This window comes from Bos indicus, chromosome 16, assembly GCF_029378745.1.
Source record: "Bos indicus isolate NIAB-ARS_2022 breed Sahiwal x Tharparkar chromosome 16, NIAB-ARS_B.indTharparkar_mat_pri_1.0, whole genome shotgun sequence".
NCBI lineage: Eukaryota > Metazoa > Chordata > Mammalia > Artiodactyla > Bovidae > Bos > Bos indicus.
The window spans coordinates 45,391,817-45,417,526 of record NC_091775.1 but is presented as its reverse complement, the minus strand read 5'-3'; the positions used below and the strand labels follow the sequence as shown (position 1 = coordinate 45,417,526).

Genomic DNA, 25,710 nt, shown 5'->3' with positions numbered 1-25,710 from the left:
GTGTGTGTGTGCTTGTCCATTTAAGGGGAGACGGCAGAACCCCTCTCAGCTTGAAGTGTTTCTCAAAGAGTCGTAGCCCCAGTGTCCTGACAGGGAACTCGTGAACAAGCAGACATACCCAGACTGTTGAGCAGGCCAGAAGTAAACTTCCTTGCAAGACCTGCCCAGCAGTATGGCCAGAGACAGGCAAACCCAAACAGCTCCAGGGTCTCTTTCATTTTTTAAATTTTTGTTTTTCTGGTTTTGGTTAAATAGCATGCAGGATCTTAGTTTCCTGACCGGGGTTCGAACCTGCACTCCCTGAACTGGGAATGGAGAGTCATAACCACTAGATCACTGGAGAAGTCCTAGGTCTCCTTTTAAGGTCAAATTTAGCTGGGGTGCAAAGAGGGCAGCTTCAGCTCTTTGAGCAAAGGGAGTTTGTAAGCAGCCGTCTCCAGAAGGAGTCTGTGGCCTTTGGGAGGAAGTACCTCCTTGTCCTCACCTTGATGAGAGCTGCTTGGGATCACTTTCTTCCTCCTGGAAGATCCTGGTTTTGGGATCCTAGTGGCCAAAGGCCTGGCAAGACATCACTTAGCTATGGAGGTTGTTTTTAAGGTAAAGACATGAGAATTCACACCTTTTGTGTGTCTGTCAACCTGGGAGCACTTGCAATGTCACCTTGCAAAGGGCAACTTGCAACCCACCAATTTTGTGACTTAGGGTAAGACACCTAACATTTTAGGCCTCTAAGAATGATTAGAGTGCCTACTTCATAGTGTTTGGTGAGGAGTAAATGAAATGATGAATGTAAAGGGCTGGGTCATGGGACTTCCCTGGTGGTTCAGTGGTTAAGACTCTGCACTTCAATGCATGGAGCTCAGGTTCGGTCCCTGGTCAGGGAACTAGGATCCCACATAACCACACAAGGAAGCCAAAAACAAAAACAAAAAAGGCTAGGTCATGTCTTATAAAGCTAAAGTAATTGAAACAGTGGCAGTGGCATAAGGATAGACATATAGACCTATAGAATAGAGAACCCAGAAGTAAACTTGTATATATAGTGAGTTGATTTTCAATAAGAGTGCCAAGACTATTCAATGCAGAAAAGACAGTCTCTCTTCAACAAATGGCATTGGGAAAACTAGATATCCACATGCAAAAGAATGAAATTGAACACTTAGATTATGCCATATATAAAAATTAACTGAAAATGAATTAGAAACCTAAATAAGAGTGAAGACCATAAAACTCTTAGGAGAAAACGTGAGGACAAATCTTCATAATCTTGGATTTGACAATGGTTTCTTAAACATGATACCAAAACAGAAACAACAAAAGAAAAAAATAAATTGGAATTCATCAAACTTAGAAATTTTTGTATATTAAAGGACACTACAAGAAAGTGGAAAAAAAAACCCTACAGGATGGGAGAAAATATTTGAAAATCATATATCTGATAGAATCCAGAAAATATAAAGAAATCTAGGGCTTAGCAACAAGGCAACCTGATTGAAAAATGGCCAAGTGACTTGGAAAGAGGATAAACACATGGCCAAAAAGCACGTGAAAAGATGTTCAACATCATTAGACACTGCTGCTGCTGCTGCTGCTGCTGCTAAGTCACTTCAGTCGTGTCCGACTCTGTGTGACCCCATAGATGGCAGCCCACCAGGGTCCCCCGTCCCTGGGATTCTCCAGGCAAGAACACTGGAGTGGGTTGCCATTTCCTTCTCCAATGCATGAAAGTGAAAAGTGAAAGGGAAGTCGCTCAGTCATGTCTGACTCTTCGGGACCCCATGGGCTGCAGCCTACCAGGCTCCTCTGTCCATGGGATTTTCCAGGCGAAAGTACTAGGGAAATCCAAATCAAAACCTCAGTTAGATACCACTTCTCACCTACTGGAATGGCCATAATTTAAAAAAAAAATTTTTTTAAAGGGAAGTAAGTGTTGATAACAATGTGGAGAAATTGGAACCTTCATACATTACTGGTAGGAATGTAAAATGGCACAACTGCTGTGGAAAATGGTTTAGTAGTTCCCCAAAAAGTTAAACATAGAATTACCGTACAACCCAGCAATTCTACTGCTAGGTATCCATCCATACACCAAAGAATTGAAAACAGGGACTAAAACAGTTACCTGTACATCCATGTCCATGGAAGCATTACTCACAAAGCCAAAATGGAGAAACCACCCAAATGTCTATTAATGAAGTAATGGATAGATGTGGTATATCTATAAAATGTAACATTATTCAGCCATAAAAAGGAAGGAAGTATTGACACTGGCTTCAACATGTATAAACCTTTAAAATGTTACACCAGGGGAACTTCCCTGATGTTCTAGTCATTAAGAACCTGCATGCCAATGCAGGGACATGAGTTCGATCCCTGGTCTGGAAAGATCCTATGTGACTCAGGGCAACGAAGCCCATGTGTGACAACTACTGAGCCTGTGATCTGCAACAAGAGGAGCCACCACAGTGAGAAGCCCACGCACCACAACTAGAGAGTAACCCCTGCTCACCACAGCTAGAAAAAGCCCACGTGTGGCAACAAAGACCCAACTCAGCCAAACATAAATTAAAATTTTTTTAATTATTTTAAAAGACCATTATCTTAAAGAAAAAAAAGATGACTATTATATGAGTCCCTTCCCTGGTGGCTCAGATGGTAAAGAATCTGCCTGCAATGTAGGAGACCCAGGTTCGATCCCTAGGGAAAATCCTCTGGAGTAGGAAATGACAACCCACTCCAGTATTATTGCCTGGAGAATCCCATGGACAGAATAGCTTGGCGGGCTAGGTCCATGGGGTCCCAAAGAGTCGGACACGACTGAAGTGACTTAAGCGATGCAAACTTTGAATGTACTTAATGCCCCTGAATTGTACACTTGACAGTGGTTAAAATGCTAAATTTTGCTATGTGTATTTTGCCACACACACAGAAAAGATGAGGCATTGTCTTTCACAGTAACTTGTCCATAAGAGCATCAGGGATCCTATAGAAGGATGGAGAGTCTGGGGAGCCTGCTCCCCGCAAGAATGTGCAGTCAGGGTGGCAGTCTGGCGGCCAAAAGAGGGAGCTGAAAGGTGACTGTCATCAGTTGGAGCCAGTCTCAGAAGTGGCATCTGTGTGACAGTGATGTTGGAGGGTTTTAATTGCTCCTGAATTAATGTGCTTATTCCTCACCCCTGGGGCACCTGGGTTTAATTACTGTCTTAGGTCACATATGCAAATGAGTCTGCTATCATTCCTGGTCCCCATGGATGGCAGCCCTGATTACCAGCCCTCACGCTTTGCAGCAAGATGGGCAGGAAGAAGGGGGGGATGCCACTGGCCAGGCTGGCCTCCCCCTTAGAGCTGATGAGCAGAATCGGATAAAGTGGTAGCCTGCCTGCCCCATTTATGGGTCTTTGTGAGCTGACAAGTTCAAGGTTGTGTCTGGGGAGTTGTTGCTACCTGAAGGCACCGGGAGGTTGCTTGTCAACAGCAGAGGAGCCCTGGAGGACCTAAACCCCCAGGGCTCCTGGGGACAGAGGATTCTTACAGAAAAGGAATGGCACTGGGAAGATGTCAGCCTGCAGAAGAGACCGTGGACCCGGAGTGGCAGATTCAAAAGCAGCTGCCTTCGGGAGACAATGGCCAGGGACTTCCCTGGTGGTCCGATAGTTAAGACTCCAGCCTTCCACTGCAGGGGACACAGGTTTGATCCCTGGTCAAGAAACTAAGATCCCACATGCTGCGCAGTGAAGTCAAAAAAAGGAAGATGGCCAACTGCTGCCTTCTAGGAATGTGGGCCCGGTGTTGTCAAGTTTTAATGTCTAATGTCAATCCATTAGAACCCAGAAATTGGAATTTTTACAAGAAATCTGTTTTAGATTCTTGACAACTAATTTGAATTTAAAAAGCACTAGGCTGCCTGCTTTTTGGGGTGGGAGTTAATTGGGAAGGGGCTCAAGGAACTCTTGGGGTGTTGGGAATGGTCTGTCATGGAGCAGTGCTGGTTACCGGGTGCATTTTTTAAAACCCACCAGACTGTACACTTGACAGGTTCGTGTGGACTTCCCTGGTGTCCAGTGGCTAAGACCCCACGCTCCCAATGCAGGGCACCCTGGTTTCATTCCTGGTTGGGGAACTAGATCCTACACGCCACAACAAAGACCCAGAGCAGCAAATAAATATTCAAAAAAACAACCACAGTAAAACAACAGGTACCTGTGACTGAAGGTAAATCACACCTCAGGGAATTTGGCTCAGTGGGTCCCCATACTTCTCTAGGGTTGCTATGAACTTGCTGCTCTAAACCCTGCCCCTGTTTTGTTCAGTCACGGCCACAGGTGCTTTCTAGCTCTCAAGAGCTCCTTCCCCTTTCCCTATGCCCTGGACCTCTTCCTTTGTTGTTCATGGACTGCAGCATGCCAGGCTTTCCCCATGTACCTCTTCCTACGTAAGTGTATCAGCATTTGATGGTCTAATTCATTCTATTCTGGGTGGGAGGCTAAGTTGATGTGACCATTTCTTTTTTAAAATTAATTTTTATTGGAGTATGTGTACGTGCATGCCAAGTCACTTCAGTCTTGTCCGACTCTGCAACCCCATGGACTATAGCCTGCCAGGCTCCTCTGTCCGTGGGGATTCTCCAGGCAAGAATACTGGAGTGGGTTGCCATGCCCTCCTCCAGGGCATCTTTCCAACCCAGATATGGAACATGAGTCCCTCAGGTCTCTGGCCCTGGTAGGTGGGTTCTTAACCAGCTAAGCCATCAGGAAATCTGCTTTATAAACTTGGGTTAGTTTCTACAGTACAGCAAAAGGAATCAGCTATATGTATATATGTTCCCTCTTTCTTGGATTTCCTTCCCATTTAGGTCACCACAGAGCGGTGAAAAGAGTTCCCTGAGCTACACCGTCATCTCTAACTAGTTATCTCCTCTATGTACAGTATCTGTAGTGGACATGGCCATCCCAATCTCCAGATTCATCCCCCCCACCATGTGACCATTTATAGTACTTACTCTGTGTGTGACCATTTGGCAGGGGTCTCCAACCCTCAAAACAGATCAATACTGGTCCATGGACCTGTTAGGAACCAGGCTCCACAGCAAGAGTTGAGCTGGTGAAGCTTCATCTGCTGTTCCCCATCGCCTGGATTACCGCCTGAACCATCATCCCCTAGTCCCAGCGCCAGTCCATGGAAAAACTGTCTTCCATGAAACCAGTCCCCGGGGCCAAACTACGTAGAGAGCTGATTCGACATGGAATTCTTAGTCAAGAAGCAGGCTCTTGTCCAGGCTGCTGCTGCTGCTGTTGCTAAGTTGCTTCAGTCATGTCCAACTCTGTGAGACCCCATAGACAGCAGCCTACCAGGCTCCGCCGTCCCTCAGATTCTCCAAGCAAGAGCACTGGAGTGGGTTGCCATTTCCTTCTGCAATGCATGAAAGGGAAAAGTGAAAGTGAAGTCGCTCAGTCGTGTCCGACTCTTTGAGAACCCTTGGACTGCAGCCTATCAGGCTCCTCCGTCCATGGGATTTTCCAGACAAGAGTACTGGAGTGGGTTGCCATTGCCTTCTCTGCCTGTCCAGGCTTCCTCCCTGTAAATGGCTCCACTTGCAGTTCTGGGACCTGTGTTGACTGCCTTCAGCTGCCGTCTTCCAGTCTCAGCTGCATTCATTAAAATAAAATTACTGGGGCCGGAGGCACAGAGCATTGCCAGGCTCAGAGCTGTATACTGGAGTCAGCTAGGGAACTTCTGTTTAACACTGAGCCTCTGGTTTCCGCTCTGAGGTTCTGATTTACTTGGTCTGGGAGGCGGGGGGAGGGGGTGCTTCCCTCCCAGTGGTTACGATTCTGCCTTCTAGTGCAGGGGGTGCGGGCTTGATCCCTGTTCTGGAAACTAAGACTCCCACATGATGCAGGGTATGGCCAAAACTTTAAAAGCTTCTGAGGAGACTCTAGTGAGTGAAAAGTCGCTCAGTTGTGTCTGACTCTTTGCTGTATCAATTCAGTTCAGTTCAGTCACTCAGTTGTGTCTGACTTTTTGTGACCCCATGGACTGCAGCACGCCAGGCCTCCCTGTCCATCACCAACTCCCGGAGTTTACTCAAACTCATGTCTGTTGAGTTCATGATCTGAGCCACAGTCAGCTCCCGGTCTTGTTTTTGCTGACTGTATAGAGCTTCTCTATCTTTGGCTGCAAAGAATATAATCAGTCTGATTTCAGTATTGACCACCTGGTGATGTCCATGTGTAGTCTTCTCTTGTGTCGTTGGAAGAGGTTAGGGTTAGGGTTAGAGAAGGCAATGGCACCCCACTCCAGTACTCTTGCCTGGAAAATCCCATGGACAGAGGAGCCTGGTAGGCTGCAGCCCACGGGGTCTCGAAGAGTCCGACACGACTGAAGTGACTTAGCAGCAGTAGCAGCAGCAGGGTTAGGGTTATAGTCCATGGAATTCTTCAGGCCAGAGTACTGGAGTGGGTAGCCTTTCCCTTCTCCAGGGGATCTTCCCAACCCAGGGATTGAACCCAGGTCTCCAGCACTGCACTCAGTTGAGTGCACCAGGGAAGCCACCAGGGATCGAACTGGGGCCTCCTGCATTGCAGGCAGAGTCTTAAACAGCTGAGCCACCAGGGAGACTCTAAGCTGTGGCCAGCTGAAGTTTGCAAACTACACTGCTTCAAATTTTCAGTTGTTTTGTTGCAGGAATCAAGACAATCACAGGTGAAAAACCAATGTTTGTATTACAAGGTTAACATTAAAAAAGAAAACACAGAACACAAGTCCAGAGACTACTAACAAGAGCTACCAGAGATGTTTACTTCAAAAACACTTGGAAACTTAGAATCAGCGTTGCTTGTCCTGCTTCAGTCAGAATGCCCAGGAAAAGGCTGATGGTTTGTATTTCTTCCTGGCTTACTCCTGCCCATCCGTGTCAGCAACATGCTGTTTCTGCTGGGTGAAAAACTGTCAACCGTCCCCAGGGGCTCAGCATCCCCAGGGCCAGTGAGACCCCAGTAGCCTTCCTTCTGGGTGGAACAGATCTGAAAGGGCTCCTATCTATCCTTTAACCTGAGTGACGAATGCCTTTAATTGCTGATCAGAAAATGGGCTTTTCCTGAAGGCTCCTGAAATGCAGGAGACAGAGATGCAGGTTCGATTGCTGGGTCAGGAAGATCCACTGGAGGAGGAAACGGTAACCCACTTCAGTATTCTTGCCTGGGAAATTCCATGGACAGAGGAGGCTGGCAGGCTTCAACTCAAAGAGAGTCAGGCACGACTGAGCGACTAAGCATGGGAAATGCTGACATGCAACTAAAATTAGCCATCTAAGTTTGGATGAACAGTCCAGGCAGACTGTCAGGCCTCATTCCTTGTAGAATCAGTTTTCAGATGGGAACCAGTCATGCAAAGCTGGGATTAGTTAGTGGTTTTGGCTGTACACAGGAGGGCTGCACCACATTAGGTGAAGTAGGGTCTTCTTATCTGGAGATGAAGTGGCTTCAGACATTTGTGTGTGGTTGCCAAGTTCACAAGGGGTGGTGGCTGTGATAAGATAGGAGTCCTGCTATTCAAATATTAACCTAGGTATTACTGTGAAGCTATTCCGCAGATATAATTCAAACCACTCACTGTTGACTCTGAACAAGGAATTTTCTTGGATGATCTGGGTGGGCCTGAATCAGGTGAAAGTTCCTAAAGCAGGGTTTACACAAGAGAGGAGTTTCACCTGAACGTGGAGTTTTCCTGATCACCCTCCCTTCTAACTGGCCAGCCTATGGACTCTCTGTCATGCCCCACAATCACAGGAGCCAATTCCTTGTGATGCATCTCAATATTGTGTATGTATCTTCTACTTGGAGAAGGAAACGGCAACCCACTCCAGTATTCTTGCCTGGAGAATTCCATGGACAGAAGAGCCTGGTGAGGCTACAGTCCATGGGGTCACAGTCAGACAAGATTGAGTGACTATCTTCTCCTGGTTCTGCTTCTTGGGTTAAACAGATAGAGATGAGCAATGAACAAGAATGTCCACAAGGGGGCCTCGCCGGGTTCAGTTCAGTCGTGTTTGACTTTGCAACCCCAGCACACTCGGCCTCCCTGTCCATCACCAACTCCCAGAGTTTACTCTGGTGATCCCCTTCTCCTCCTGCCTTCAATCTTTCCCAGCATCAGGGTCTTTTCAATGAATCAGTTCTTTGTATCAAGTCAGCATCAGTCCTTCCAATGAATATTCAGGACTGATTTCCTTTAGGATGGACTTGTTGGCTCTCCTTGCAATGCAAGGGACTCTTGCCGGGTATTAAAACACAATTCAAGGGATTTTTATCAAATCAGGGGAAGAAAACAAAACACTAGTAGAACACCAGACCTCAAGGGGCAGAGGGCAGAGAAGCCACAGTATTTTCACCTCTTGCTGGTGCTCATTCATTACTCCAGACAGTGCTTTCTGCAATGCCAGCACTTCATACCTGCAGTACCCAAGGCAGTGGGTATCAGCGACATGGAGCTTCTGAGCACTTGAGATCAGGCAGATGAAAATAAGGAATGAATTAAATTTTAACTTATTTAGCTGCTTTTGAGGTACCCTGTGAGAGCTCTGCATTTTTCTCTCCCCAACAAGCTTGGTCCTGAAGTCAGGCCCTGCCTCCTGGCACTGGCCCAGCCTCTGCTGCAGGGCACAGGTTGACCCCCTGTCACTTTTTCCCCAGCATGCCCTCCCCAAGGACTTATACAACATCCTCCACAAACTCCTGTTCCTTCTATCCTGACACAAAGCCTCTGGTTCTTGTAGAGGTGCTTCCTGAATATCCAAGATGTGAGGACAGGCTCAGACACCACTTCATACACACAGGGCATATATATACGGGTCACTCAGGCCTTTTTATTTTGCACATGAACCCACTGGACACCTCAGAGATGACAACCTAGATACATGTGGCTCTGGATACTTGGTGGGAGCGAGGTGAGAAGAACAATGATTTGGGCCAAGTACGTGATTACAGAGCTAGGGTTTCCAGCAGGGCTCCAGATGGTCAGGCATGGCTTCTATAGCAGGTCTAAGGAAGCAGCGGGGACGTCACAGGACGAGGAGAGGGCAGGTAACTACCAGAGGCCCCTGTGGGCATCAGCAGGGGCCTCACACTGCTCGGTGACATCAGATGCAGGTCTAAGGAGCCAACGAGTGACTGCAGGGGCTCGCCCACCCACAGCTTACTTGGCGAGCGGGTTTCTGAAGCTCCTGCCGGCAAACTTGGCCTTGCTGCCCAGTTCCTCTTCAATTCTTAGGAAGCAGAAAGAGAGATGGGGAGAGAAAGACAGATGTCAAACTTCAATGCAATAAATTTTCCCACCCAGAGAGGTAGTCAAGGACACACTTCTTGCTAGGAACTTGGGGACTCAACCCTCGCTCAGTCTGCCCGAATAATTCCTAAATTTGAGCTTCTTGGAGACACCAGGAATAGAACATCTGGGCTCTCCTCAGGCACCTGTTCTCCTTCCTGCCCTGCCTTCCTAATATAAATGGTAGGACTGTGACTTCTTAGAATACTTAAAAAAGAAAAAGAAAAAAGATTTTTAAAATGAAAGGATAACCCAGTTTCTTGAACTAATAAGTGGTACAGGGCAAAAAGGCGGGGGCACTTATCAGTGTGAACTTTGTTTGGATCCTGATGTCAAAAAAAAAAGTCACTTAGCGACGAGAGAGGAGACAGGCTAGATGAACAGACCCAATGTTGACACTAAGAAATTACCACTAATCGTGGGAACCATCATGGTAGAGTGGTTATGTTAAAAAACAAAAGTAAGGCTTTATCTGAAATATACACAAGTGAAATCACAAAATACCTGGAATTTGCTTTAAGATTCTCAGAAAAGGGTGTAGAGACAAAACACGGAGGAATACGAACAGCGGGTGCATGCACGTGATGGAGAGGAAGTACGGTCTATTATTCACTTATATTTTATATGTTTGGCATTTTCCAGGATAAAGTTTTAAAGATGGGGTAATGTGGGAAGACTTATGAAACAGATGTTCCTTTTCCCTTCAAGACTGGAAGAAAAGAACAGAAGGGCAGGTCACCCTGTGTTTAAAGGCAAAGCTTCTCAAGGACAGAAAGGGGAGAGACTAGAGTGTCCGAAGGAGCTGAACATTGGAAACCCTGCCGTTTGCCCTTCAGCAATTTTTCTTTCTTTCTCTGAGCTCTGTTATCCTGTTCACAAAACAAGGCTGGAGAGTCAGAGAATCACTAAGGCCTCCTTGTAGCTCCCCCAAATTCTAGGTTGCAATTGTCCAGAGGGGAGCAGTTCCCTCTCCCACCAGGAGCCACCAGGCAGTCGTGCGGAGCAGGCCCGATCCAGGGCAGGGCTATCAGGTGCCTGACTGGCCCCAACCTAACACCACTGGGGCCAGGGCGCCTGACCCACCTCGTACCACAGAGCACAAACGGGCTCCTCCTGGGGACCAAGCCCACACTCAGCGCGGGCAGCTTCTTACCTGAGGATCTGGTTGTACTTGGCCAAGCGCTCGGATCGGCAAGGGGCACCAGTCTTGATCTGGAAGGAGAAAACAAAGGCCACAGCTGCTTACAGTGGACACTGAATCCTCTCGGAAGCTTTGGGCAAGGGGAGGGTGCCAGGCGTAGAGACAGCAAGGCCTTAAGGAGGCTCTCTGACCTGGGAAGGGGGGAAGGAGGCACCCAGGACTCCGTTCTCTCCACCCCCACCCCAGATCTGTGTTCGTGTCAGGGAGCTCCTTACCTGCCCCGTGCACAGCCCCACCACCAGGTCAGCAATGAAGGTGTCCTCAGTCTCCCCGGAGCGATGAGACACCATGACGCCCCACCCGTTGGACTGGGCCAGCTTGCACCTAGGAGCCAGAGAAAACCAGATTGGCATGGCTCCACGGCTCAGGCACTGCAGCCCCTCCCGAGCCCTCAACTGCTGGGACGAGGATAACCTTCAACCTCCCCTAAAGGCCCAAGGACGTTCTCTGCCCTGTAGTCACATTTGGAAACCTAGTGGGTTTAGCCTCCTCGAGAGAGAGGTGTGTGTGTGCCCTAACTTTCTCCATGTGAGATGGAATCTTGAGTGCACGGTCATCCAGCGGTCAGGACCAGGCCACAGCTGCCAAGTGTCCCGGTCCCCTGGGGGCCATCACTAACTTTAAATGCCACCAGGAGTTCCAACCAGGAGCCCCCTCCCCACCACCAGGTTCAGGCCCCTCTCTTCACAACAGCTGCCCCTGGAGGGAGGGCACTCACGCCTGCAGGGACTCGGTCACAGAGCCAATCTGGTTCACTTTCAGCAGGAGGCAGTTGCACGATTTCTCGCTCACGGCCTTGGCGATCCGCTTGGGGTTGGTCACCGTGAGGTCATCCCCCACCACCTGGATCCCTGCGCTGGCAGTGAACTTCTGCCAAGCTTCCCAGTCATCCTGGTCGAAGGGGTCCTCGATAGACACCACTGCGGACAGTAGAGTGTGTTTCATCAGGGTGGCCTCCCAGGCTGCTGACCAGCAACACCACTGGAGCCCCACCTCCCCCGAACTGAGGCTCACCTGGCCTCACCCTTCCCACCTGCAGACAGCCTGTCCCTAAAGCAAGTCCTGGAAGGAGTCCGCCCTACCCAGCCCTCCTGTGACAGGGAGCACGGTAATTGCAATGCTGAAATCCCATGGTCGTGGAGGCAGAAAACCTGCTGCCCAAGGGGTTCTCAGTTTAGTGCCACCGAGAGGAAGAACAGGGCTGAGGACCCAGAGGGGTGATACTGGGGTGCGCGTCCCAGCCCCATCTCCACCAAGGCGCTCAACGCTAGACACGGGCACCCAGGCCCTGCCTGGTGTGAACACCTGTGCCACTGTTGGCCGAGCGCCCCTGGGCAAGTGCTAACCCACTCTCTGCCTCAGTGTCCCCTCTCCCGTGTGCAGGAGCGCCCGGCAGTCTTTGCCTCACATCTGCTTCTTCAGGAGGCTGTTGTGACGGTGACACAGGCGCTCACACCATGTCGCCACCGCGGGGGCGCTACCCGCCACTCACACCCGCAGATGCCCTGGGAACACTCACCTGGGTAGTCCCTGATGAAGGACTTGTACAGGTTGGCCAGCTCGTCGGGTGTGATGTACCTGCTGGGGTCATCGGGCGACTTGAAGTCCAGGTCATACTTGCCCGACCTGTAGAACTCAGAGGCAGCTACGTCCATGCCGATGACGACCTTGTCGCTGTAGCCAGCCTTGCCGATGGCATTCTTCAGCAGCTCCAGGGCTGGAAAGAGATGGTGGTGACGACTTTGGAGACCAGGCCAGCTCTGCCCAGTGGGAACCGTAACATAGGGAGGATAAGGTGCTCTGGCCCCAACCACCAGTCTCAAGATTCCAGGAACCTTTTTATGTTCTGGGGCAAGAAACCTTTGCTCAGGGCCACAAGCGCATGGCCAAGTTGGAAACTGACTCTCAGAGGCTTTTTCACTGACAAACGCTCCCAAATTTAGCACCAAAGAACAGCTGTGCTGGCCAAGATACAGTTACAGTGACCAGCTGAGATCAGCTGTCCCGAAGAACGGGCTTTAAATAGAGCCAAGACAGAGGATAAGATGATTAGACAGCATCACCGACTAAATGGAAATGAATCTGAGCAAACTCCAGGAGAGGGTGAAGGACAGGAACCCTGGCATGCTGTAGTCCACGGGATTGAAAAGAGTCAAGACACGATTTAAGTGACTGTTCAACAAGGCTGCGATCCAAGAGGGAGCCCAGTGGACTGACAGGGAACCCCACGCTGTGGCTCTGCTATCCAGGTCCAGGCTTAGGGTCAGCCTCACTCAGGAGCACTGCCTATAGGGAAACTGACCAAGACACTGGCTACTGTTGCACAGCAAAGGTGCCCAAGATTCAAACCACGTGAAACGGCTGGGTTTTTATAAGTTATAATAGTTGAATGTCAGCTATTGTGTATGATTGACCCAAAGGTCAGGATGGACCTTTCCTTCCACTAACCATCCCTGAAGCCCATGAAATATGCTTGCAACCCTAACTTTTTCTTCTAAAACAGAAAACTCAGCCATGAATTCTTCTCCTAAGACTTCTGTATCCTCTATTCAACTCTCACATTTAATTCTGCATCTAAGGATTCAAAGTGAAACAAAGCATGTGCGGCATTACTGCGGCTGAATGACCTGAAACCTCAGCATGCCAGTATCCTTAAACAGGGAGCAGGCTGCACACTTTTGCCATCGCTGGGGAGCAAGGATGGTAGGAGAACAAACTGCCTCTCGAGCCCACTGACAGCCCAGTTTAAGCAAATCATCGGGCCATTCAGAAATCAAATTAATAAGAAAACCTCTTTTTTTTTTTTAAAGGAAGTGCTAGTTTCTTAAATCACAAAGGGTTTTGCGATTTGGTACTTGATGAATGGAAGGTGGAAAAGGCAGACTGGGGGTCGGGAGGGGCACCGCGGTGCCCAGGGTGGGGGCTCCCCTGGAGCCACTACCTTCTTTGTTCTCCAGGATGTTGGGGGCAAAGCCGCCCTCATCTCCCACGTTGGTGGCATCCTTCCCATATTTCTCCTTGATGACATTCTTCAGGTTGTGGTAAACCTCTGCTCCGATGCGCATGGCCTCCCGGAAGTTTTCGGCCCCAACAGGAAGGATCATAAACTCCTGCATGGCCAGCTTGTTGCCAGCATGAGAGCCACCGTTGATGACATTGAAAGCCTGTGGGGAGAGAGGAGTATAGCTCCTGGCCCGGAGGGTCTCCCTGCCCCAGCAGACCCACAATGCCCGGCTCCCGCGTGGAGCCCATGCATCAGTGCACTGCGGCCACCACCACAGGTGCACACAATCCAACAAGACAAGTATAGAGTGCCTCTCCCATCGACAATTAAGGAGATGCGTACAGGGCAGCCGGGTCACCGCTCAAGGTCACTGTCAGCCGGCACTGGCAGAGGAGTCTGCAGCCGAGACCCCCAGAGCCTGCTCGTACCCTCGTGCTGGAGGGTCACATATGGATGAACTGGAGAGGCGGGAGGTCTCAGGTCCCCCTGAGAAAGCAAACACTCCCTCCTCTGCACACGGGAAGCTCAAACCAGCTACTCACCGGAACTGGCAGGATGACCTCAGCATTGCCAGCCAAGTCGGCGATGTGGCGGTAGAGGGGCACCCCCTTCTCCACAGCACCAGCCTTGCAGACAGCCAGGGACACGCCCAGGATGGCGTTCGCACCAAACTTGGCTGGAACAGAACAGAGTTAAATGAAGGTATGTCTTACCCACCAGCCTTCCTCCAGCTGGCATTCCCGCCTGGACCACCACTGTGTGAGCCCTGGATTGTATTCTGAACCTCTTCATCTCTGTCACACCAGAAATACAACAGCCTTCTTCCCACATACATTCATCTGCTCTTCACCCAAAGAGAAAGCCCTTTCTTTGGTCTATGGAACTCTAGCAAGTTCTGCAAATTGCTAGACTACCTAAAGCACAGGCCTCTTCTGAGTAACCCTCCACACCTGCTGCTGTCAGCTGGCTGTACTCCTGATATTTAAAAATGTAATTTATGAACGTGAGGCAAGGACCACAGCTATCTGGTCACATAACTCATCGTTAGGGACATGACCTCTCCCCAAGGGACTTCAAGAGTCTTCAGGAGAAGCCACGACCATCCTGCAAAGGTTCCCCTTGGGCCACTCACACTTATTTTCTGTGCCATCCATCTCTATCATCAGCTTGTCGATCTTCTCCTGCTCCACGACGTTCAGCTTCTGCAGGGAGAAGGGAGGGTGAGCTGCTTGGACAGAATGGTGCTTCTACCCGCACGCCCTGGGCCCTCCTGTCACAGAGCCACCAGCCCTGGGAACCGTGCAAAGCCCAGGTCGGTTCTGTGCTTATCCATGTCAGGAGAAAACAGGGAGACACAATACTGCCCTTCACAGGCTGTAAGAGCATCACATAATTCTCCCAGCATTTTGACTTTGGGGGCTGTAAAACAGCAGAACTCATTGTTCTTTATTTGAAGCACTGTGCTCACCAAAGTCAGTTTCTGCTGTCACTCAGCTGTCCTCAATGAGGACGTCTGAGTATCTGATGGTAGGTAGTCCACAAGGCCAAAATAAAAAAATAATAATAATCTTTATTTAATGTTTTACACCAGGTTGTGTGCGGCATGTGGGATCTTAGTTCCCTGACCAGGGATCAAACCTAGGTCCCCTGCATTGGGAGTGTGGAGTCTTAATCACTGGACTGCCAGGGAAATCCCCAAAATGTTTGATAACTGACCAAAATGAATACTTTTTGTGAGAGTTATAAAGTAACCAAATTGGCATCTTAAAAACTGGCTCAAAGTAATGAAATAAAAGTCAACATTACTTTAAAAACTTCACAACAGCAAATTATTTATCATCTTTCTTGTGTGTGGAGGGGGCCAGGAGGCTGGGACGGCAGAGCAGTGATGGAAACTCTGCCTGGGGACCAATCACCAGGTAAGCTGGGAATAGAACCAGCAGAGGTGCCACTTGCCATGGGCACACAGAGTGGAGCTGGGAGAGGGACCACGCCAAGGAGGACCCATGAGGCCAGGCTAGGCCATAGGAATCTGGGAGGGAGGGGCTGGAGGGAGGATAAAAGCGACAAAAAAGTAGCTGAGCAGGTTGGGCTGTGAGGTCCCCAGCCCCACTTCCTCTACAGCAGCTCTACTTAAATCTGTTTGCCATATTGAGGCTCCAAATAGGATTTTATTTAACAAGAGTTCTGCTGTTTAAACATATAATTCCACAGCTCATGAAAAAAACCAGTCAGTCGCCACTGAATGGGTACTACATTCAACATCCCTGGGAGCCACCCTTAAAATCTGGATCTTAACTCCCCAGAGGTCTAGATCATTGCTGGGAAACATCAAGGCTCTTGGAGCCTCCTGTCCCTCGAATCCAGTTCCATGCTCTGTTAGACATGGCCACACAGGCAGAGGGCAGGTCAGCAAAGGCCAAGTAATTCGCATGCACAACAGGGAAGCCCACCGGCTTCTTTAGCTCTCAGAATAAGCTCTTCTGTAAACAGGAAAGCCCCCCGGCCTGGACTGGGCGGCGGCGCTCTGATAGCATTAATATACATTAGTCATCAGGAGGCGGGTCCTACCTTGCTAACCAGGGCAGGCGCAATAGTTTTATTGATGTGCTCAACAGCCTTTGAGACACCTAGAAGGAATAATCAAATCAAATTACCGACGCTGATGAGAGGCTTGAGCAGCACTGCTGGAGAACCGCTCACCATATTCACCCAGATATTCAGAGCCCACCAGAGACCTTCAACGGGACCCCTGGCCCTCTCCTCCCGGAATCGGAGGGCTTTCTGGCCCAGTCTGAGTGCTCTTACCTAGGACCCCCAGGGGTTAGAGCCACACACAGAGCCGCCAAACAGTGTCTGGAGGGAAGTTAGTTGGCAAGACCATGCACTGGACAGGCCAGCTGCAGAGGCTAAAGGATGCCCCGTGTATTACCTGTGTGCACAAGGCTGGCGCCAGGAACTCGTTAATATACTTAACGGGTCTGGAGACACCTGACCAGCAGAGATTGACAGAGAAGGAAAAAAGAAAGACTCAGAAGAGAACAGGTTTGTGAAGGGCGCTGAGTGAGAAAAAGAGAGGAAACAGGAAGGTGGGGAGAAGGCAGTGGGGACCATGCATTCGGCCTCATCCTAACTGGGGTGGGGCGTGGTCCTCCTGCCTTGGGCAGGAGTCCACCTGGGCTGCCAGCGAGACCCCTCAGGAGAGCTCTTTACAGAAGCTGCCCCCTGCAGTGGAGCCGCCGTGACCCTGGCCCTGTGTCCCCTTCAACCTGACCTCACTCGCTGCTGCCCCTCCGATGCAGTGTCCCTGGCCCATTTTCCTCATCTCCCTCCCCTGGAAGGTTGGCAGCCAACTCGTGCCCTCCATCTCCTTACAGTGTGGCCCTTGGGAGGGCCATGAACCATGACACAGCCTGTGCTCCGGCCTTCTCTCCAGAACCAATTCGCATCCCCGGGGTGACACTGCTCCATGGAGAGTGCAGTCCAGCCCTGTCTGCTTTTCTGTGACCTGGCCTCTGCCAGAGAGACAACGACTGCTCTATCCATGATGAGTCGGAAGCCTCCACCCCGAGACCACACCCCAGCAAGAGGCCAGCCGGCCAGGAAGGCCCTCAGAGCCCTCCTGGAGGACGAGAGGCTTCTCCTGAGGACTAGCTAACGTGTCTTCTTCTCCCTCGTTCCCTGGCCCAACCAGGAGTTCTTCACAGACTGGAGACAAATCGCAGGAGAAAGAAGAGTGAAAACGCCTGCCCTGGGTTACAGGCTCAGGGACCCTGGCATCAGTCAGCCAGCTCTCTCTCCCTTGGGCGGTACACATGCTCGCCGTCCACACCCTGGGCCAAATCAGAGGTCTCCTGCCCTCAGATGCGAGCTGCAGGGAGGAGGGAGGCCATGGCCGCCAGGGCCGAGCCGGCCTGGGTCTGTGCTCACCTTTCCCCATGTAGCGCGTCTTATCATTGTCCCGGAGCTCCAGGGCCTCATAGATTCCAGTTGAAGCGCCACTGGGCACAGCAGCTCTGAAGAGACCTGGATGTTGAGAGAGGGAGGGGGGGAAATGTTTACTAATGATTAAGCAATAGCTCTCAGATCCCTCCCGGCACAGAGGGCATCTGCCCTCAGGAAATGGTCACTTCCTCCCAACATCGGGGAGACTCAAGATGGCTGTTCCTCCGGCCTCCCATGCTTTTACGACTTTATACCGAAGACCCTACAGCAGAGCTGATGAATCTCTCTAGTTTAAAGATAAAGGTCTAGAGCAGAGCTTCTCCAGATTTAACATGCACACACAGCACCTGTGGGTTAAAATGCAGATCCTGAGACATGACAGGACATTTGAGTCCACATCTCTGAAAGCTCCCAGGTGGTGCCCTGCTGCTGGCCCATGGACCACCCCCAGCCACACAGTCCAACAGAAGCACCATAAATCCACTTGCGGGATTTGTCATGTTCTAGAAGCTAGTAACCCATGGAAACACCAAGCTATTTTAGACAGTCTGGTTAGAGAGCACTGTTGCTAAGCTTCCCTTAGACAACTGAGATCGTGTTGCTAGCTTTCAAGTTTGGAAGGCTCAAGAGGAATCTCTACAGCTCATGTGCCTCAGCTTAGGCAGCAGTGAATGCTATTTGGAGGTTCTCTGCCTAACAGGACAGGCTGGAAGAGAAAAGGAATAAGGACAACAAAGGCGCAGAGTTAATGACACTAGAACCCAATCCAGTCCTGTAGATACAGAAGCCAGCCGCCTGGCTAAGCCTAGACTGTGGAGCAGAAAGTGGCAGCTGTCCTTGGAGGACAGACGGGGTCAGGAAAGGTACTGCAGAGATCCGGTTACATGGGGCAGACAGGGTTAGGGGAGCAGGAAGTGCAGGCAGCCTTCTTGAAACTGTCAGGGATTTCCCCTCTGAGAACTGGCGGGTGCGGGGATGTGAAGGCAACTCGACTGAAGAGGAAAAGATCAACCAAGTATCTCAGTCACACTTGGTTACATGCTTGTGTCACCACATGACTGTGTGAGCAGAGGGCCACATGTTCTTTGTATCCAGCCCCTGGCTTTCTCTGTATCCATCAGCCCTGGACGAGGAGAAGACACGATGGAAGTAAGAGTGATTCTACGGTCAGCTATGTACTTTGGCTGATAACGAGTCAGTGCAGCCTTGACTCTAACAAAGGTTAGTCTAGGTGAAGAAGGTCAACTATGGATTTGGGGTGATAACGTGTCAATGCAGGTTTGACTCTACTGCTCAGGTCAGAGTGTTGATGGTGGGGATGGGGGATAGATGGGAACACTCTACTTTCCACTTGATTTTGCTGCAAACCTAAAACTGGCCTAAAAAATAAATTCTAAGAAAGAAAGATATGATGAAAGGTTCTTAACAAATTTATGATTTCCTGGCCTTTTTATTCTTCCTGAAAAGGATTAAAACACAAAAGAGAAAGTCCCATTCATTTAAATGTTAAAAGACATTAATTTTAGTCATTTTAAAGAGTTTCAAAGAAAATGCCTCCTTCTCAACAATCTTTTAGCACCCTGGGTCTTTTTTCCTTGTTCAAAGTCCGTTAATTTCCAAGTGGAAAGTTCCACTCTCTAAGTGAGCCAATCTCAAAAACTGAAAGGAAATTCTTGCAATCTTCTGAGAATCCACAAGGCACATGCCTAGCAGCAATGGTGTTCTCATGGCAATCCCCACAGTAACCACAGGTAGACTTCTGCTGGATGAATCTAGACTTGAGGAGCCTTCACTTTCTGGGCAAGGGGGAAGGCAGGACAGGAAGGGATGGGCTGGAGGTTCCTCTGCCAGGCCTGTGATTCAGACCATGACTCAGCTCTGTCTGGCAGGTCTGTGCTCGGCACCACTGGGTGCCTCTCTGCCTGAACCTCCCTTTCCAACTTCATGCACTTGGGCCATTTAGAAAATGGCTGAGATGTTGCTGGAGGTAACACAGGGGCTAGGGTTAGATTTTCTTAAAGTAAAAAAGATTAAGGAGGGAACATTTTAAGGGGGTCCCATTCTATTCTTTTCGAATGCGGGCAAATTCTTCCTATGTGGACTTATAGTGAGGTAAAAATACCAGCCTCTGGAATGTCCCAACACCCCCAAGTAAAAACTGTCCCTGATCCTCTAAGAGTGATTTCTGGAAGCAGAGATAAGAGCGCTATATATACCCTTATACTCCCCTAATCTCTTTCCTTTTCAAGGAAGATCCATCCTACCACACCGTGCCTACTTATTTGGTCACAACAAGCTGTGAGGCAAACGAGTGACGCGCCCTTTTAGGGACAAGGTATCACCTTACCTCCCTACCTCAGTGATCTAGGAGCTGACCTGCGCGGTGCTCTAAATACCAAGAAGCACAAGGGCCTCTTGCCTCCCAGCCTCGGAGCACAGCCTACCAGCACCACAGCCTACCAGCACGTGTAGATCAGAAAGAAAGGCTTTCCAGACCACAGGCTGTTTCTCGCCTAAGGCTCTGTCATTTGAAGCTTTAAAAAATGGAATGTGGTGCAAGGGACTATAGCAACAAAGGTGGCACATACCTTTCGCGGTGAAGAGATCAACCTCAACGGTGGGATTCCCACGAGAGTCAAAGATCTCTCTGGCGTGGACCTTCAGGATGGACATGGTGACTTTCTGCAGGGAAACACAGTTCACGTTTTCCATGAACCATAACGAAACCTCAGCTCATTATTCACGGGGTCACGTCTGAGGATTCCTAGACTAGGAAGAGTCTGCATATAACTAAAAATTAATGTAGGAAGGGTGACTAGAAAATGCCTGCTGGAAAGCAGTGGGAATTGTTCCTAAAAAGTAGGCGGGGGGCAGCTCTGAAAGGCCCTACTAACTCAGGGCTGGTCATGCAAGCAAAGAAAGCCTGACCACATGTGTGCTGGTGGGATTGAAAAAAAAATAAACTACAGGAGGAAAATCTGGTTTGTAGTGGAACAGTGAATTAAAAGCTGGAAACACAATTCATCAGGTAACTTGAGGCATCAGGAGGCTCTTTAACGGGTTGATATAGAATAATCAGAAATTATGAGTTTGGAAGGGAGGAGTGAGCTTCTTGGTCGGTGTGCTGTGAGCTTTGCCAATTTCTGAGCCTTTCAAACCTCACAGTGCTTGGGTTTTCAGCAAGACAGGGCACAAAAATAACGTTATCTAATTAGTGTTTCTTTCAGTGGGCATTTCACCCCAACTAAAAATCTTAATTATGAAAATCATGAATTGTACCTAGAGAAACGATTTTTTTGAGCACCAGGATATGCCAAGTGAAGAAGTTTCCTTTGAAAACACCTTAAAAAAAGGTGGGGGTTGCAGCTACAAAGAGTAAATATCAAAAGCTAAAAAAAAAAAAAAAAAAAAGTCCCCCTTTTCTTGCTTTCCCTCCCAGGGGATCTCCAAGGAATAAACTAATTGAACATCTTGTAAGACAGAGGTGGACATCTAATCACTGTTCAAAAGCCATTATCTAACTGGGCCCTCCTCCAGTTATCTTCTCTGGAATGTTCTGAAGCAGCAAATGGCATCTTTTTAAGTTTCAAAATTAGACATGAAGTCACGTGCGTGGCTTTGTCTTTGTAACAATGGAGTTTTTATTCATTAGCCAATAAAAAGACAAAAAGGCAAATTTGCTTAAATTTTTTCTCATTTTAAAATTCTAGTTAACTTTGGGGTTTGGGCAATCATACCTGTGTAACATTTATCACTGCCAAAAAGTTCCCTTAGGCCATTTCCAGTCACTGTCCCCTCATCCTCAGGCCACCACTGATTTACTTTACAGTTTTTAGATACACTTTTAAACACATATTCATTTCACTACCTCATCACACCGTTGTAAGATTTCATTTTTGGTTTCCTTTTAGTGATATAAGAGAAAGTAATCAACTTATTTTATGATGTAAAAATAAAGTTCAACTTATCTTTAAATTGTATAGAAAAACTTTTCTCCCAAGTTATTAAAATGCTATGAGCACACAGAGAGAGGAAGGAGTGTCTGACTGGGAGCCTGCACGTCTTTTTATCGGTCTAGACTGAACCCCGGACCAGAGGCAGCCTGGGCAGACCGGGCAGCCGGGGCCTACACGTGCCCCGGAAGCAGGTCAGCCGGCTGCCCACACCGCTCAAGGGGAAGACCACATTGCAGAGGAAGCAGCGAACAAGATTTCGCAAAATACATCCTTTTTATGTCAGATCAGGGGTTGACTGTTGGTGGCCAGCCTGGGAAGCCGAGAGCGGCTCGTGCCCGACCTGGGTGAGGTCGCCAGAAGGGCTTCCCAATGACTCCCCGGCTCCGCTGCAGTCTCTTCCAGGACAAGCGCCTTCTAAACCCACATTAGTCCCTGCTCATTCCGGAGCAGCGACGGGCTGGACACCTAGGCGCCAGGCCGGGGGCCACCAGCGGGAGGCAGGGGCGCGGGGCCCGGAGGGGGAAGTTGCAGCTTCGCGGGAATCTCTCCTTTCTCGGCCTCTTTGTCCATTTTCGTAAGGGCCTGGCTTTAATGAGCACGCAGGTTGGACCTGGAGCACTTCCCAAACCTTCCACCCTCGCCGCCTGCTGTCTTGGTGACTGCGTGTTGTACCCCTGATCTCCCGGGACAGTTACGCGGGCCCGTAACCCGTTAATCTCAGGCTAAGCTGCACTTTCCCCTCCGGAGAAACCGGGCGCGGTGCCCCAGCGTCGAGCCGGGACTCTGGCCAGGGAGGCCAGTCGCGAGGGCGGACCCATCCCTTCCCCATCCCAGCCGAACCCCCCACCCGCAGTCTGACCGGCAGGAGCGCCCGCGAGCCCGGGGGACCCACGCGGCGCCCGCGCGGGCGCTTGCTCGGCAGCCCTTCCTCGAGTTCTCACCCGGCCGCCGGAGGTCGCCGCCCTAGAGAGAGGGAGAGAGTGCTGCGGACACCAAGGATGACCGATAAGTGGCAAACTCCGAGCGCTCCGACTACCCCGAGCTCTTCTCCGCGCCGCAGGACAGGACTTCCTGCCCAGCCCGGAGGGGACCCCGCCCAGTCCCCGCCCCCCTCCGCGACGCCTTGCCATTGGCTCAGCGCGCCGTCACTCGGTCTCTCGTCCGAGGGAAGGGAGGAGCTGCGGCCGCTGCGGATGGTTAGAGGGGGCGACATACCAGGGAGGTAGGGCTGGACCGGGCTGGGGCGTCCCCACTGCCCCAGCAAATGGGTGGGGTATGGACGAGCCCCAGTCCCCCTTCGCTCCAGTGTCCGGCCGAGGTCCCCCCCATCGGCGAAGAGCAATCTTTGGCTCTGGGGCCCCGAGGGAGAGGAGGGGCGGGGCAGCGCGGCCGGCATGAGGACTCGGGGTTCCGTCACGTACTCCGAGTCCCGCACGCACGCAGCGTCACTCCGGCGCCGCACGTCCGGCCCACGACCTTGGTGACGACCTTCGCGGCTTGTCCTTCCTGGCCGCCCCACCCCTCGCCCGGCTGCGCGGTGCTGGAGACCCCAGGGAGACGTTGGCGGCCGCGGAGCCGGGAGCCTAGCCACGTGCGCTCACCCGCGCCTGCGCCCTGCGCTCCCGGCCGCCCGCCAAGGTGACATGGTCCCTTTGTCCTTGTGCGTCGGTCACACTTGAGTTATCAGGCCAAGATAGCGGAAAGGATGTTCACTTTGTCTTAATTGCAGCTCATTCTTTTTGAGCGCTTCCTATGGCCTAGGCACTCCTCCATGTGCGTGCCCAGGGTTAATTTCATTCTGAGGCTCTTGTTAATGCTGAATCTTAAAAGGAGGCCCCATCCCTCCCTTTCTCATCCATGTGAACCATACTTGTCCTGGTTTGTGTGTGTGTGTGTGTGTGTTGAATCTTTAAAGGAGGCCCCATCCCTCCCTTTCTCATCCATGTGAGCCATACTTGTCCTGGTGTGTGTGTGTGTGTGTGTGTGTGTGTGTGTTGAAAGGAGGCCCCATCCCTCCCTTTCTCATCCATGTGAACCATACTTGTCCTGGTGTGTGTGTGTGTGTGTGTGTGTGTGTGTTGAAAGGAGGCCCCATCCCTCCCTTTCTCATCCATGTGAACCATACTTGTCCTGGTGTGTGTGTGTGTGTGTGTGTGTGTGTTGAAAGGAGGCCCCATCCCTCCCTTTCTCATCCATGTGAACCATACTTGTCCTGGTGTGTGTGTGTGTGTGTGTGTGTGTGTGTGTGTGTGTGTGTGTGTTGAAAGGAGGCCCCATCCCTCCCTTTCTCATCCATGTGAACCATACTTGTCCTGGTGTGTGTGTGTTGAAAGGAGGCCCCATCCCTCCCTTTCTCATCCATGTGAACCATACTTGTCCTGGTGTGTGTGTGTGTGTGTGTGTGTGTGTGTGTGTGTGTGTTGAAAGGAGGCCCCATCCCTCCCTCTCTCATCCATGTGAACCATACTTGTCCTGGTGTGTGTGTGTGTGTGTGTGTGTGTGTGTGTGTGTGTTGAAAGGAGGCCCCATCCCTCCCTTTCTCATCCATGTGAACCATACTTGTCCTGGTGTGTGTGTGTGTGTGTGTTGAAAGGAGGCCCCATCCCTCCCTCTCTCATCCATGTGAACCATACTTGTCCTGGTTTGTGTGTGTGTGTGTGTGTGTGTGCTTGTGTGTGTGTGTTAGTCGCTCAGTCGTGTCCGACTTTGCGACCACCATAAACTGTAGCCCACCAGGCTCCTCTGTCCATGGATACTGGAGTGGGTTGCCATTTCCTTCTCTAGGGGATCTTCCTGACCCAGGAATGGAACCAGGATCTCCTGCGTTGCTTGCTGATCCTTTACCGTCTGAGCTGCTAGGGGAGCCTTGGTTTGGCAGTGGAATTTCACACATATCCTGGGGGATTTCTCAAAGTTCAAAACAGGCAATATTCCTCAGTGATCTGACAAACGAAAAATAGACAATAGTAGATGTAGTTGTTTCACCCTCTGCTGAAGAAAGAACTGATGCCTGTTTTAAATCAGTTCTTCAGTACATCCCCACTCCTACCCCAAACACTCACACTCAAGGGAGAGCTTCATTTTCCAATAAGAATTATTTGTACTTTCTTAGCGCTCCTCTTGGTAATTCAGAGAGCTAAAACAGTGTCATACATCTTCAGGTTTAACACATTGCATAGAGAGATCAAAGTGTATATTCAAATTATTATTTCTTCTTGTCAGCTGCAAAACCTGCTTTTCTTCCTTAATCCCTAGCTTTGGATAAAACTGAAGGCCTACTGACTAAGAAGAAAGACCTTTAGGATTATATTCAGCAAAAAAGCAACAAGAACATTGTAAAATGTTTGCCAGAGAATTACATGAATTTTGCAAGCAGAGTTTGTGATTTCCCCAACAATACACTGATGTTTCAAACTGCTTAAAACCAAGATCCCAACCCCATGACTCAGCAGCTAAATCAACAGCCACCATCTCCTAAACCTTTAGAGTTCTACAGAAATCAGACACTTAACAGCTTTTATTTTCAGAGCAATTCTAAGGTGTGGCCCTGAAAGGGCTCCAGAACAATCTCATTTTCTGTTAAAATGGTTAGAGAGATAAAGATAGAAAAACATGGCTCTTATAACAGCTCTCTGGCCACAACCAGTGATTTCTTCGCAGGAAATCAAATGTAGAACATGATCGCAGACCGCTGCTATTGCAAGATTCTTGGAGGCCACTCCACAGCGTTTTTGAGCCAGCACTTCGACCTCAAATAGGAGCTCAAATGTTAATGATTAGTAGAGATGTCCTCCTATCCTTTCCAAAATTCACAGGCTGCCAAATACCCTGCCTGTCTCCACGGCTCCTAAGAATTTGTTAGCAGGCTGTGGGACTCATGGGTGCCTTCAGTCCAGTGCAGGCCATCTACTTTGTTACAGGCGTTTAGTTATTACTGATCACTGACAGTATGCTGGGTGAGCAGTTTTAGTGCAGTGGCAGACCAAAGGCACTCGCCTTGCTGGTGGGCAAGGAGAAAAAATGTGTATGCAAGGCTCTTATCGGAAGATACCTACACTACAGGTAGGGACTGCATGACATTTGCAGAGGGAACGCCAGAACTGAGGGAAGATGAATCTTCAGCAGCCTTTGACCCATCTGGGTCATAGTGATTCTGTCTGTGGTCTGCACACCCCTGGTTGAAAACTGCTGGTCAGTGGAATAGGTGGCACACCCTTTTTGGAAGGCAGGTCTTTACCCAGATAGGAAACTCCAGGGTTAGAGAGGAAGGCCTAGGGAGATAA

The 25,710-nt window shown here is 49.9% G+C and overlaps 1 protein-coding gene across 2 annotated transcripts; it reads right to left on the bottom strand.

Moving 5' to 3' along the window:
- Nucleotides 1-8,843: 8,843 nt before the first annotated feature.
- Nucleotides 8,844-22,526, bottom strand: ENO1 (enolase 1). Of its 2 annotated transcripts, none has more exons than XM_019976474.2 (12): nt 22,369-22,526; nt 20,060-20,153; nt 17,457-17,552; nt 16,459-16,517; nt 14,659-14,728; nt 14,069-14,202; nt 13,464-13,686; nt 12,042-12,239; nt 11,241-11,442; nt 10,738-10,846; nt 10,475-10,533; nt 8,844-9,262 (listed from the first exon to the last, which is right to left on the bottom strand). In XM_019976474.2, the coding sequence occupies exons 2-12, from the start codon at nt 20,142-20,144 to the stop codon at nt 9,193-9,195; spliced, it is 1,305 nt and encodes a 434-aa protein (XP_019832033.1). In that variant the 5' UTR covers nt 20,145-20,153; nt 22,369-22,526; the 3' UTR covers nt 8,844-9,192. The 2 variants fall into 2 exon arrangements, with proteins under 2 accessions (XP_019832033.1, XP_019832032.1); XM_019976473.2 differs by lacking the exon at nt 16,459-16,517 and adding an exon at nt 16,098-16,156.
- Nucleotides 22,527-25,710: the final 3,184 nt, after the last annotated feature.

Excerpts from the sequence above, each read along its gene's own strand:
- ENO1 (XM_019976474.2), bottom strand. The coding sequence starts at position 20,144 with ATGTCCATCCTGAAGGTCCACGCCAGAGAGATCTTTGACTCTCGTGGG. Across the intron at positions 14,203-14,658 it reads GGATGGCACAGAAAATAAGT|CCAAGTTTGGTGCGAACGCC; the intron begins GTGAGTGGCCCA and ends GTTCTGTTCCAG. Across the intron at positions 12,240-13,463 it reads CATCCTGGAGAACAAAGAAG|CCCTGGAGCTGCTGAAGAAT; the intron begins GTAGTGGCTCCA and ends ATCTCTTTCCAG.